Here is a 14,178-nt window from a genome sequence, read left to right on the forward strand (position 1 = left end):
GGACTGAGGCTCGGGCTTTTCCTTGTTAGGGTCCTCTCCCGTGGACTCCGTCTGGGGCTTCTCCTTGTTAGAGTCGTTTCCCGTGGACTGAGGCTCGGGCTTCTCCTTGTTAGGGTCGTGTCCCGTGGACTGCGTCTGGGGCTTCTTATTAGGGTCGTTTCCTGTGGCCTGCAACTCGGGCTTCTCCTTGTTAGAGTCGTCTCCCGCGGCCTGCGGCTGGAGCTCCTCCTTGTCAGGGCCCTCGCCCGTGGCCTGTGGCTTTAACTTGTCGGACTTTTCTAGTGGTAAGGAAACTGAAATAAAGAAACCAGTTGGTTTCAGAGCTAGAAAAGACTGAGGCAACAACCAAACGGGCAGGCGGGTGATGGCAAGCGGAGGGGTGTCTATGGCAGGGAAGACCCGCGGTGACGGTGGGGGGTCTGGGGGTGGCAGTTGGATTACTGGGGGTACCGGGAGGGGGGGTCTTACCCGCCGCTGCGACGCTCAGCAGGACCAACGCAACCAGGATCCGCATCCTGCACAGGCTGTGCTTCCGCCCTCTACTGCTCTCGCGAGATCCGTCCGCGCAGTCTTAGTATTCTTAGCTCCGCCCCTTCCTGCGTGCGTCTTTCCGCCGCAACCGCGGTGAGGGGAAGTGGAGAGGTAGGGGAGGGCCGGAGTGGTCGGTGTTTCCGCTCTTTCTTTTCCGTTTTGGCTGTATTCTTCCGTGCAGAGATCATGCAGTCTCTTTCTTCTCCAGATTTCTTCGCTGCCAAGCCGCCGCCGCAAACGTCACTCCCCTTTTCCTTTTTTTCCCCTTGTACTTCCGAGACAATCTTGGCAGAGCCAGAGCTCCCTGGCCGGCAGATGGTCCCACGGGACTGACGTTGCTGGGACCCGGCGCCTCGGCTCCATCCTCAGCTCACGTTTTTAACTTCTCCCTTTCTCTCGGTTTTTTGCTCGTAGCTTACAAACGTTTTGCACCCAGGTCTCTCCCATCTGGAAACAGAAACTCATCCCGTCACCTTTGTAGCGGGAGCCATCCCATTCCCACGGGGACTGCCCTCCGAGGTCCCCAAAGATCTTTTCTAAAAAGTATGTCCTTTTTCTTGTCATGAAAGTTATTCACGTTCACTGTAGAAGATTTAGTGAACGTATTTATAGAAATAGGAAAAATATTTATCCCACTCTTACGGGATAATCACAAGGTTTTAATGTATTCTCTGCCTTGCAAACATTCTAATATTTTTGATTTGATAATACATTCTAGTGGTTCAGAAATCAAAATGAAATTTAAAAAAAAAAGGTATACATCAAAATTCTTGATCCCTGCCATGCTACAGATTACCACTTAGTGTATTGTGTTTCTAGGTAGTGTTTTATTTATTTTCTAGGCTTTTTTCTTTCTTTCTTTTTTTTAAGATTTCACTTATTTAGTTGAGACAGAGGCACACACAGAGAGCATCAGCAGGGCGGAGGGAGAGGGACAAGCAGGCTCTGGGCTGAGCAGGGAGCCCAACCTGGGGATGGATCCCAGGACTCTGGGATCATGACCCAAAATGAAGGCAGACACTTAACACCCAGGTGCCCGCTGCATCTAGTGTTTTGTTTTTAAACAAGTAAGAATACTTATTTTTCCCTCTGTCTTAATCAGTGTACTTTTTGTTCTGTTTTTATATGCATATTCATTTTCCTCCAAATTGGTATCATTGGGTAAATAGTTTTGAATCCCACTGTTTGAAGTACTGTTTATAAGTTAATTGCTGCTTGAGATCTTTTGTAATCATTGGCCAGGTTAGATGCTTTGTAGATTGGTTTTAAAAATGATAGGCCCTCACTTCTCTGTATCGTTCCAATTTTAGTATATGTGCTGCCGAACCGAGCACAATAGGTCCTCACTTAATGGAGCACGCAATCTAGTGGGGAACACAAATATTAACCAAATATTTATACAATTGTAGTGTGTGTGAATGTATGTTTGTGTGTGAGTGCACATTCTAAGAAAGGCCAAGAAAACAAGGTGCAGAAACTGTGAGCTCTATTGACACAGGGACCTTCGAGTTGAGGACCAGAGAGTGTAGGTATTTCCCAGGTGAGGGTGAAGGGAAATGGTTTACATGACCTTGGGCAATTCACCCGTGTTAAGTATTAATTTCATCATTATGAAATGGGAATAAAAGTATTGAGAATTAGATATTTCATATGAAAATTTAACCTAGTATCTAGCATATAATTAAGACTCCCCAAAGTTATCATATGTTCATTAAATAAAAATTTTTATATAAAGATAAGCCAAGGTAAGAAAATAAAAATATCTTGTAGTCCAGAGCTATTGTCATGATTATTTTGTTGATTTTCCCCTTTTTTATGGGTGTCTATGTGCATATGCAGTCAAATGCTCTACCACTGAGCTATACCCCCTCTGCTGACAGTCTATGTGCATATGATAGATTATTAACTGAAAATAAAGCAAGTTACAGAACCATACATACAATTCTTTACCTTACAGGTCCTCTTTGTAGTTTTAGTGCTACAACTAGTCATGTCACTTGTTTTCTGGTACACTATGGTCTTGTTTTTCACTGTTTCTTTACTCAACATCCTTTGAGGGCTTTCAATTGTCATAGAACTGAGTGTTTCTATGAGGAAAGTGAAATCAACAGAATAAAATACAGCACAGAGGTGAAGTAAGATAAGGAATTAGATATTTCAGTAGAGTGTTGAGGGCAAAACCTGTTTGCAATGGGTTAAGTAGTGAATGGAAGGTAAATAGTAACTACCCTTTTCTGGAAGTTTGCATGTAAAACAGAGGGTTTCAAGTTATATAAGAGGACTGAACTTTTTTGTTGACTGAGGGGAAGAGCTCATTAGACAAAGTGACCAAGATTACAAGGTACAGAGATGAACAAGGCCAGAGATGAAGGGTTGGGTCTAGGGAGCAACAGAGCTGTTGACTTTGGATTGAACCACAGGTTGACTTTGAGACCCATGGAAAGGCAGTTAAAAATGATTAGCGGGTAGGTGGAAATTTAGGTGGGGATGTGGGGGATCAAAATGGAACATTTCAGCTGGCCTCAATTTTCTTGATATTCTAAGAGGCAGGGCAGTCTTCCAAGAGTGGGAAGGTGGGGATTGAGTGGGGGATTTGAGAATGGTGATGTATAGTTGTTGAGGGGCTTTGGAGAGGAGCTGACAAAGGCCAATCATAATAACCAATGAGTGGCACGGAAGGTCTAGCTGATGTTTGGCATCACAAATCAATTGTGGCACCTGGTTCATTGTGTGGTTCTTCTTTAGGCAGATCTTCTAACTGGAATAGGATTAGAGAAGGCAGATGCATCACTAACCCCTAACTCACACCCATTTTGGTTTAAGGGAGTGGTAGCAGGGATTTTTAGTAAATCTTAAATTTTCCTTGTACCCCTGCATGATAAAAACACTTAAACTAGGAAAAGAAGGGAGCTTTCTCAACCTGAAAGAGGGCATCATACAAAAATCTCACAACTAACATTATACTTAGTGATAAAGGACTTGAAATTACCCTCTAAGATAAGAAACAGTGATGTCTACTCTTACCACTTCCACTCTGTACTGGATGTAGCCAGGACAATTTGGCAAGAAAATGAAATAGAAAGTATCCAGATTTGAAAGGAATAAGTAAAACTATATTTACAAATGGTGTGATCTTGCATATGAAAATCCTGAGGATTTTCTAAAAATTTATTAAAACAAGTTCGGCAGTGGGGCACGTGACTGGCTTAGCTGGCAGAGCATGCAACTCTTGATCTCAGGTTCGTGAGTTCAAGCCCCATGTTGGACATGAGCCTACATAACAAGACACAAGTTCAGCAAGTTTATAAGATGTGAGACCAATATACAAAAATCTATTGTATTTTATTTTTTAAGATTTCATTTATTTATTTGACAGAGAGAGATCACAGGCAGAGAGTCAGGCAGAGAGAGAGGAGGAAGCAGGCTCCCTGCTGAGCAGAGAGCCCGATGTGGGGCTTGATCCCAGGACCCTGGGATCATGAACTGAGCCAAAGACAGAGGCTTTTTAACCCACTGAGCCACCCAGGCGCCCCTCAATTGTATTTCTATACATTTTCAATACACAACCTAAAAATGGAAATTGTTTAAGAAACAATTCCATTTACTATCAAAAAGAACGAAAGAGGTAGTGGCACCTGGCTGGCTCAGTCAGTAGGAAATGCAGCTCTTGATCTCGGGATTGTGAGTTCAAGCCCCAGCCCCATATTGGGCATAGAGTTTACATTAAAAAAAAAAAAAAGAGAGAGAGAGGGGAAAAAAAGTAAAATAGTGCTTAAAAAATTAAAAAAAAAAAGACATCCCATATTCATGGGTTGGAAAACTTAATTTTGTTAAGATGGGTATGCCCCCAAATTGATCTACCAACACACTCCCTATTAGGATCTCCGCTTTCTTTACAGAAATTGGCAAGCCAATTCTTAAGTTTATATGGAAATGTAAGAGACCTAGGATAGCCAAAACAGGCTTGGAAAAGAGCAAAATTGGAGGACACACCCTTGTCAAGTTTTATTTTTCTTAACTTTTTTTTTTCTTTTTTAAAATAAGCTCTATCCTCCATGTGGGTCTTGAACTCTCAACCCTGAGATGAAGAGTCACCTGTTCTACTGACTGGGCAGGCTGGGTGCCCCCATAGTTAAAATGGCAAATTTATGTTACATGTATTTTACCATCAAAAATAAAGGAGGGGTGCCTGGGTGGCTCAGTGGGTTGAGTATCTGACCCTTGGTTTTGGCTCAGGTCATGATCTTAGGGTTGTGAGATGGAGCTCTGCATGGGGCTCTGCCCTGGATGTGGAACCTGCTGAAGATTCTCTCTCCGTCTTCCTCTGCACGACCCCGCCTTCCTGTCGCTCTCTAAAAATAAATAAATAAATACATAAATACATAAATAAATACATAAAGATAAATGAAGTACCGACACAGGCTGTACCATAGACGAACCTTGAAAATAGTAGGCTGAAAGAAGTCAGTGAGAAAGGACCGTACATAAGGCACATGGCTGGCTCAGTAAAGCATATGACTACCGATCTCAGAGTAATGAGTTCAAGCCCCACGTTGTTCGGGGAGCCTACTAAAAGCAAAAAAAACCCACACACAAACACACACTCAAGTACCATATGTTGTATCATCCCATTTATTATTATTTTTTAAGGTTTTATTTATTTATTTATTTATTTATTTATTTATTAAGGTTTTATTTAAGTGATCTCTACACCCAGCATGGGGCTTGGACTCACCAGAGATTGGGAGTCACATGCTCTTCCCACTGAGCCAGCCAGGCAGCCTCTATATGATCCCATTTAAATGATGTGTCCAGGATAGGCAAATCCAGAGACAGATAATAGATTAGTGGTTGCCTGGGACTACGGGGTAAAAGGGGAAAAAATGGGGGTGAATTTTAAAGGGGCTGGGGTTCCTTTTCGAGGTGATGAAAACAGTAAAATTGACTGTGATGATGGATACACAACTCCATCGAATTGTACACTTTCAACGGGTAAATTGCATGTTTTGGGAATCATAGCTCAATAAAGCTGTTATAAAAGGAATTTCAGTGCTAGTTATCATGCAAAACAACCAAAGGACGCCCCTTACATCATGGCAATCATAAGAAGACAAAGAGAAATAAAGATTGCTCTCTCTTTGGATCTCAGTCACTGATACTGACTGGTCTCAGGACATTTGAGGCTGGAAGTTGGGTTGGATTTTTTGGTCAGGCATGTTTTCATATTCTCCCTTCCAACCCTCTGCAAAAAGCTAGCACAGGACTTGCTATGAAGATGGGGGCTTGATTCAGTAAAAGGACTGAAACACTCAGAAAAGGTCTTGCAACTGCAATTTTATTGTCTTTTGTGAAAATAAACAACTGGAAGTTTAAATTGCTCCAAAAAACCCCATAAAAACAAAAAGAAATACACACAGAAGAAGCATGTGAGGTGATAGGGGGAGGGGGGAGGGCATTTAGACCTTTGGCAGATTGTGCTAGCACTGACCCAGGAGATAAGAGCCAGGCCTTGGGGCCAGGTCCCATCTGCCACTCTGGGACTGTGAGGGGAGGTCTTGACTGGTGAGGGGGTGGCACAGAGACTTCTTCACCGAGGAAGTGGCAGGCACCTTGAATCCCTTTCAACGTGGGGAAGAACCATTTCAGAGGACCTGTTTGCCCACCAAAAGCTGGACGCTGTTGCGTTAGGGCCCACTGAGGGAAAGGGGACGCTGGTGGAGACAAAATCAGGCAAAGGTGGCTTCTCGCGTGATGACAGTCTTACACTGGGCAGAGGACAAAGATGAAGGCAGTTGAGCAAAGGAGAAAAACTTGGCGAGGTCAAAGGGAATGTTCAGGAACAGGATCTAGATGAAGAGGTAACAGGCCAGAAGTCCAGCCGTGGCCGATACGCGGACTGGGAAGAGGTGGAGGGCACGTGGGAGCTCCGAGAAGAGGGAGCAGGGCAGAAAGGGAAAGAGGTAGAGAGAAAGGGGTCTTCTCCCCAGGTCCATCCACCACTGCACATACAGGAAGAATAACACACTACTTTTCAGTTCTCTTTCTTTTAAAGATTTTTTTTTTTTTATGGTTTTGTTTTGTTTTTTAAAAAAGCCTTAAGGTCAGCTACTGGTTACATCTACAAAACGTAAAGTGCTGCTGTTACCAGTCACTTTACAGAACAGTCCAGAGTGGTCAAATATTGACCAATAAAGTTTCCTTTTTTTTTTTTTTCTCCTTTCTTCTGAATCATTACTACTCGACGAGTCACTTGACAGCCTGCACGGGCCAGGGGGCAGCTCAGTGGGCAGACTTGGTGACCAAGGAAAGAGGCTGGGCCTGGAGGACTGGAAGGGCCTGGTGGGCATGGAGCGCGGCCGGAAAGGACGGGGGAGAAGTCAGCAGAGCTGTGGGCAGGGACCCGAGGGGGAGGGGCCGGGACAGGAGCGGGGGCTGGCTGCCCATCTGGCCAGAGGAGGTGGCTGTCGCCTTGGCTGACAAGAAGGCAGCCGAGTGTAAAGCCAGCTGGGCCCGGCTCTCCGGCTTGGTGGTGAGGGAGAGGGGCTGGGCTTGCTCCGAGTGGGTCGCTGCGGGGGCAGCCGGGGACGCCAAGGCTGCGGAGGGGGTGGCCGGGGAGTCCAGCATGCTGCCGTGGGAGGAGGCGGGGCTGTCACAGGACTTCTCAGGGGGCAGGTACTGGACACATGGCTTCTTGCTTTTGGAGGCCAGAGCACCTACAGGGACAAACCACAAGGAAGACTGAGCGGCTAGTACTGCGGGTGAGGCCGAACACGAGATCGCCTACTGGGAGGGAGGGGGGGACCCGAAATCCAGGCTTTCAAGATGCGGAAACCACACTGCAGGACTCCTCGAGCGTCCAGAAGGGGCAGTGCCAAAATGCCTATTCAGTATCTGATAGGAGGGGACATAACCCAGGCGATCATATCATTCCCTTCCCTGCCCAAATCTCAGCACTTTTGGATGTGGATCTCCATTCAATTTGCTTTAAAAATTCAGACTTATGTGCTATCAGAATGGCAGGGTGCCTGCTAAGTGGTGAGGTATCCTGCGGACTTTACATACTTTATGTGTACTCTTGTGTAAGCAAATATACAAACGACATCGATGGCAAAGAGAGAGGGAGGGAGAGACAAGAGATAAGCAGCACTTCAGCTGGTCTCAGAAGTTCTATGCTTGTCCAGAGTGAGCAGGAGAGAAGAGGTCACCATGCTAGGTGGGATTCCGGGGCGAAAAGACGTGGTACATAATTTTGGCACAAAGTGGCCCCAAAACCAAGCAAAGTATTTCTTTGGGTATTCAACCAACCAAATCTTGGAGGAACACCTACTTCCATTGGGTTCATGAATAGAGGGTATGTCTGTCTCTACTGTGCCCCTTCCTGAGGGAATTCCAAAGATAATTTCAGATACCATTCATTTTTGCCCGGTACATTGATCCCAAAACCCTCGTGTAAGACGCTACCCAAGTGAGTTGAAAGGCGCAGAGGTTCTGAAGTGGGAAAGTGCTCGCATCAAATCCTGTCTCCGCCATTTAACAAGCAGAGTGACCGGGTCACCTCTAAAAAGAGAGTAACATCCCCAAAAAGAGAGTAATAGTAACATCCCCCTGAGTATGCAAGAGGCCCCCATGAGGCAGAGGCCCTGAGAATGGCAGCTGTGATGACACAGCGCGTCGCCGAACCCCACAGAGACCCCAGAACAAGGTGCGGCAGGTGCCACTGTGATGGTGGTTCGAAGAGCCTGTGCCTTCCAACGACTCACCCTCAGCCTCTTGGACTTGCTGCTGGGACTGTGTCTGTGACAGCTGCTTTTCTCTCTTCCTCTTCTTTTTCTTACCCTGAAAGTTACAAAGAAAGGGTAACCAAGGGGCAGAATAACCAACTTTTTAGGGGGACGCCCAGATAGTGGGGGAGATAGGACATGGCCCATACTGCTCTTGACCCTCCTTGGGTGAGGGAGCTGCGGGGAGAGGGGAGCCGCTCAGGTCACACAGCCACCGACGCCTCCGAGGAGGCAGAATGAGCCATCCTGGAAGGTGCCCTCCTCTCCCCTACTCAATCCTTTCCTCCAGCCCGGTGTCCTGGCCTTCTTGGCAGGCCTCATCCCTTCAGTGCCCTGGGGTTTATTTTTCCATTTCCCTCCCTGGAACAGTGTGGTTCTTGATCTTTTCTGAGGAGACTCAGTCCCCACTAAAAATCTAAGACAGCTCGGAAGCCTCTCACCAGAAATAAAAAGCAAATGAGAACAGATATACAAAATTCAGTCTAGTTTCAAAGAGTTATTAGAAATGCCAGCTGAGGTTCAGAGCCCTTGGCCAGCAAGACCCCCACCACCAGAGCCCGAACACAGCTCACAATGCGTCCTAAATTACGGAATCAAAGGCTGAGTCCGCTTCAAATGAGAGCGCTACAAATTTACAACGGTCCTTAGGACGCCAAAGCCATGTCCTTGCTGATCTCCTGAGAATGAAAATGCCTTCCTTATTTCTAGAGACATATGGCCTCCTCCCTGGCCTTAAGAGACCTCTATAAACAGAGTCTCTTCCTGTTGCCCACGTGCAGTCGCGGACACCGCTCTCCAGGGCCAAGGTGCACTTACGTAGTTGTCCCGGGCTGACCAGGTTGGGTAGAGCTGGGAGTGAAGCTGCCGCTCCTTCCGGGCCAGTTCATAGTACTTGGCCTGTTCTTCCCGGGACAGGTTGTGCCACTGCGGAGAGAGGGTCAGAAGTGACAGGGAGGGAAGAGTGCAGGGGACGCAGCGCAGCCCGGGGCGAGAGAGGACCTTACCTTTCTTCCCAGGATCTGGTTGATGGCCGCACTTTCCTTCAGGGTGCACTCAGCCACCACCTTGGCCCTCATCTCCTTCATATACAACATGAAGGCATTCAGAGGCTTTTTCACGTGGGGTTTCTTTTCTTCCTCCTTTTTCACCGTGACTGGTGATTTCCTGGAAGTCACAGAGCTATCGGTCAGCATGTGTCAGGGCCCGCCAGCCCGCCATCCCTGCCTTTCACTGACGCTCAGGGCTGCCTGCCCTGGAGGGTTGGAGGGGGGGATGAGCACCCTCCACAAGGGGTCCCCAACCTCGGAATGACCTCAGGCCATAACTCTGAGGGGCCAGTTCCCTGAGGAAGGAGCAGAGGGTGGTGGTGAGGAGCGCTGGCCTCAGGTGATAGAGGAAAGGGGGCAGGGCACTTTGGGCAGAAGCAAGAGGGGGGTCTACTGCACCGGGGGTGCTGACGTGGGCCTTCCCGCTGGCTTTACAGCTCAGCGGATGAAGCTGGGGTCGTGGTGACAAGTCTCAGCCCTGCCACTGTTGGCCATGTGGCCCAGACAAAATCCTCCCTTCGGGGCTCCCACTTCCCTGTATGTGAGGGAGGGGGAAGGACGCCAGAAGCGTTCTCAGGTTCTCCTTCAGCCTCTAAATCCTGTCAAGCTTTCCTGACTAGGAGCAAAGAAAGATGTGTCTCTGAGAGGATGGGAACACAGAGTCAAGGGAGCAACTGCCAAGAGAGAAGAGGATATGGCAGAGGGAGGCTGCTGGCTGCCCGCTAAATGCCACCAGGAGAGAAAAGCAAAGGGCATTTGCTGCTCAGAGACTGGCCACCCCGGCAACCAGGCCGCCTGATACTCACGCGCTCACCGCCGGGCTGAGGCTGGGGGGCGCCGGCTCCTGCTTGACGATGGGGGAGACAATGGCGGGGTGGGGAATCCCTGAGGTGGGCAGACCGGGATGGGCCGGAGCCACCATGTGAGGAGAGAACCGACTGGAAACCAGGCTGTGTACCAGGTGGGAAACAAGGAACAACAGAGGGGCTCAGGGTGAACGCTTGTCACCCCGGCAGAGGACATGGAGGCTGCCTGCCCTTACGGTGCAGTTGGGTAATACCTCGGCTGTGGCAGGCCTTCGAGCAACGGGAGCCCATTCATGGACCCCGACAGAACCATGTTTGGCAAACACCCAATAAACCTCCCCTTCCCCAACAGATGCACAGGGTTCCTCTATCTAATGCTGGAAGCAGGTAGCATGAAAAACACAAAAGAAGGTGTAATGGGCCAGAGGCCAGGGTGCACGGCGGGGGGAAGAAGGGCGTAGCCTGTGGGTTGCACTTCCTTGTCACAGAGGTGCCCCTGTCACGTAGATCTGGCCCCCGAGACAGAAGCCCCCTTTCCTGTTCCCATTTCAGGAATAATGAATCTTCTCCCAGTCTCTGGCATCAGTGCCACAAAGCCTAGCATGTGGGGGGACGTGGCAGGAGGCTAAGGGCTTTGAAATTCTTCCCTCAGAGAGATGGGGAAAGAGTGAGCCAGTCTGTGGTCTCCATTCCGACCATGGGGCATGAGGAAGCGCCTTAGCAAAGAGGGGTGGGGAGGAAAAGTGAGCCTGTGCCTCCTAGTTAAGGGCCAAGAACAAGTTTTAATGGTCAGAAATGGCAAGGACCCTCATAGAGGACCATTCCCTGCAAGGCCAGTCCATGCTGCCAGCCCCAGCCCCAGGACTCACCTGGACATTGAGGCGTTCATGGCGAGGGCAGGGTAGGGGTGCCGGAAACCACCAGGAGGCAGGGAGTACATGGGCTGTCCTTGCCTGTCACGGCCAGGAGTGAGAAAATCTGGTCAGCATATTGGCTACAGTGGGACTGTTGCAGACAGGGAAGGCCGGGGACTGGGAAGGAAGGATGATAAAGGGCAAGAAGGAGGAAGTAAGAGGAAGAGCCATGGGCTTTGGGGAGAGGACCCCAATGTGAGGCGTGGGGGTGCTGCATAGAGAACCCCCCACCCGCAGGGCACATTGCAGGTATAGGAGGCAGAGCACAGCACAAGGAAAGAAGGAGGGTAAGGAAGGCGGTGAGTTTCCTTACTGCGGGACGAGCCAGCCGAGGGGATGGGGGATTTGTCCAACAGCTCCAGGAGACAGTGGGTAATATGGAGACAGCTCAGATGGGTGAGGGGGCCGGGGGATTCCTGCTTCAAGGAAATACATGTCAGTCTGTTCCCTGGCCCTACCACAGCACCCGGAAGTAACACCAAACTGGAAGCCCCTTGCCTCATGTCCCCAGGCATGCTGGAGCTTGGAAGGCCTTTCTTTCAGTATCTTGGCCCTGTCACCTCCCAACTCTGCTGGGGTCAAGGACATATCCAGGGAAGGTAGGACTAAACACAGCTTCTCTCTGGCTACGTGGATCCCACCTCTGTCATCAGGCATAATTTCCAGGTGTTCACATAGGAGTTATCCAAGAAAGGGACTGGAAATCCTGGACTGAGAGACCCAAGATATCCCCCAGAGTCATCTGCCAACTAGTCTTCCTCTAGAAAACCTGCCCCATTCACAGAGAAGTAAACTTTGGATGTCTTCTCCACATTTGTCCTCATTATCTATAACTTACAGTAACTGTGATTTCTCTAAAGAGGGGCTCCAAAAATGCTTTGAGCCATGGCCACTCTGGGGATTTGATGAGGCTATGGCTCCCTGGGCTGGATAGTTCTGGTGAACAAGTTCAAAAATAAGTAAGTAAAAGCTGGCTCAACCTCAGCACTTTTTGCTATACTCAGAAGTCAGGCTCGACTGGTTACGTTTTAAAAATGTTCAGTAAGGCAAAGGTCTTGGTTAAGGGAAGCACAGCCCACAGCTGGGGACAGACTTCAAGGTCAACACAGAAGATTTACCCCCACTTCCAGCTCATGGCACCCCCAAAGTATTAAGAGATTCTCACTGTGGAACCAGGCCTGCGCATGGCCTCATGGGATTCCCTTTTATCCTCACAATGCCTCTATGGTATGAAAGGGACACAGGAAACACAGATGAAAAATCGGAAAAGGCTAACGTTAGGGGGTAAGGTTATGGGCTCCCGGGAGTTAGTCACATGACCTGGACCCAGGGCTGCCTGATTCCAGGGCCGTGAAGACAAGCCTGCCCACTGGAGCCCTGCATGGGGGCCAGCCTGAGCACTGGGTGACTCACCTGTCTTTGGGTCGATCTCTGGGGAGAGGTGCGTGGGAGGGGAGCCGGGGGGGAAGTGGTCGTTGCTGTAGGTGATGAGGGGCGTCAACGGGTGCATGTGATGTGGGGGCTGAACAACAGGAACTTTATTAGACTGAAAGACAGAGAGAAAAAGACTAGGCACAGTTGCCAGGGAGACAGAGAGCCCAATCTGCTATTATTTACTGTGTTCAATACATGCCAGGTATTTTCCACGCAACACACCATCTAGCCCACAGACAGCCCCGGAGAGAAAAGAGCAGTCTACACAGCACCGAAAGAACCAACAGAATTAGAGGAGGGTGACACCCACCCCCTCAACATCCCTTCTTCAAAATAACAAACATTTCGTGTGTGCTGTGTGGTGCTAAATGCCCCAGGGCACTGAGTTATCAACTGTGCTCTCTGTAATCTCTGTGTGGTTTAAAAGGTCCAACACACCCTTTCCAAACAGATTTCACAGAAATAGTAGCTCACAAGTTCAGGTTTGAGACTGGGAACAGACCAGGGGGGAATTGTCCTCGTCAGACCTCATGGAACCAGCTGTCATGTTCAGCTTTACAGACACAATCCAAGAGCACTTAGAAAAGGTCTCTCTGTAGTTCTTCAAACACTGCTAACCTAATTACCACACTTCCTTTAAACACCAGCAAATGTAAAGACCATTGTTTTATAGAACTGGTAAGAAGGAAAAAAACACTGGCATGCCACTGACACATCATGATTTCAGATATTAAAGTGGGAAAAACCTGTGTGTCCTAGCACTGGTGAACTGGATTAAATTGTTTTAATATCATCTGACTTAACAATAAGGAGTTCTTTTTCTTAAGATTTTATTTACTTATCAGACAGAGACACAGCAAGAGAGGGAACACAAGCAGGGGGAGTGGGAGATGGAGAGGCAGGCTCCCATTGAGCAGGGAGCCCGATGCAGGGCTCGATCCCAGGACCCTGGGACCATGACCCGAGCCAAAGGCAGACACTTAACAACTGAGCCACTCAGGTGCCCCAACAATAAGGAGTTTTATTATAAAAAGAACTACAATTTTTAAAAAAAGATTTTATCTATATGAGAGAGAGGGAGAATTAATGCACAGGCAGGGGGGACAGGCAGAGGGAGAGGGAGAAGTTGACTCCTGGTTGAGCAGGGAGCCCAGCAAGGGACTCAATTCCAGGACCCTGAGAACATGAGTTGAGCTGAAGGCAGCCATTTAACTGACTAAGCCACCCAGGTGCCCCAAAAGAGCTACAGTTTACTGAACACCCCACTACAAGCATAGCGCTAGGCAATACATCTCATTATAACTTAGCGAAGAAGTCATGATTATTCCCATTTGAGGGATGAGCAAACTGAGCTCAGAAAGATTAAGTGGCTTAACCCAGGTCATACAGCTAATTAATGGCGAACTGGATTCGTATAGCTCTTTACGGGTCTAACAAACCAGAGTGTTTTCTCTGGTACTATCTATGTGTGCCCAAGAGCCCAATCAAAACATATCTGTCAGAAAGAGCTGACATACAATTTTTTTTTCTTTGCATAATAAGGTAAATGAGTTACAAGTGGAGAAGAGATTTGCTCTAAAGATATCTGCAAGATGGATAATGACTTGGAGGCAGTCCAAGGGCTAGAATTCTAAACTGCTGTCTTCCCATTTGAATTTTTCGTTTC

The 14,178-nt window shown here is 48.3% G+C and overlaps 2 protein-coding genes across 3 annotated transcripts in view; both read right to left on the minus strand.

The window, feature by feature from the left end:
* The window catches only part of TGOLN2 (trans-golgi network protein 2), a 6,606-nt gene extending 6,006 nt beyond the window's left edge, over window positions 1-600 (minus strand). The window contains exons 1-2 of the mRNA XM_032880599.1: window positions 469-600; window positions 5-293 (exon numbers count right to left, since the gene is read on the minus strand). Coding sequence (XP_032736490.1) covers window positions 5-293; window positions 469-514 — 335 coding nt within the window. The 5' untranslated portion in view covers window positions 515-600. The remainder of the gene's footprint in view (window positions 1-4; window positions 294-468) is intronic.
* Window positions 601-5,845: 5,245 nt separating this feature from the next.
* The window catches only part of TCF7L1 (transcription factor 7 like 1), a 151,238-nt gene continuing 142,905 nt past the window's right edge, over window positions 5,846-14,178 (minus strand). Inside the window, exons 5-12 of one of the 2 annotated variants that reach the window (XM_032880673.1) lie at window positions 12,492-12,624; window positions 11,392-11,494; window positions 11,034-11,117; window positions 10,165-10,308; window positions 9,317-9,476; window positions 9,129-9,236; window positions 8,292-8,367; window positions 5,846-7,244 (exon numbers count right to left, since the gene is read on the minus strand). In XM_032880673.1, the coding sequence (XP_032736564.1) occupies window positions 6,811-7,244; window positions 8,292-8,367; window positions 9,129-9,236; window positions 9,317-9,476; window positions 10,165-10,308; window positions 11,034-11,117; window positions 11,392-11,494; window positions 12,492-12,624 (1,242 nt within the window). In that variant the 3' untranslated portion in view covers window positions 5,846-6,810. Of the gene's footprint in view, window positions 7,245-8,291; window positions 8,368-9,128; window positions 9,237-9,316; window positions 9,477-10,164; window positions 10,309-11,033; window positions 11,118-11,391; window positions 11,498-12,491; window positions 12,625-14,178 lie in introns of both variants that reach the window. The other variant, XM_032880672.1, reaches the window with a different exon arrangement.

This window comes from Lontra canadensis, unplaced genomic scaffold (genome assembly GCF_010015895.1).
Source record: "Lontra canadensis isolate GAN:19392208 unplaced genomic scaffold, GSC_riverotter_1.0 scaffold71, whole genome shotgun sequence".
In the NCBI taxonomy this organism is placed as follows: domain Eukaryota; kingdom Metazoa; phylum Chordata; class Mammalia; order Carnivora; family Mustelidae; genus Lontra; species Lontra canadensis.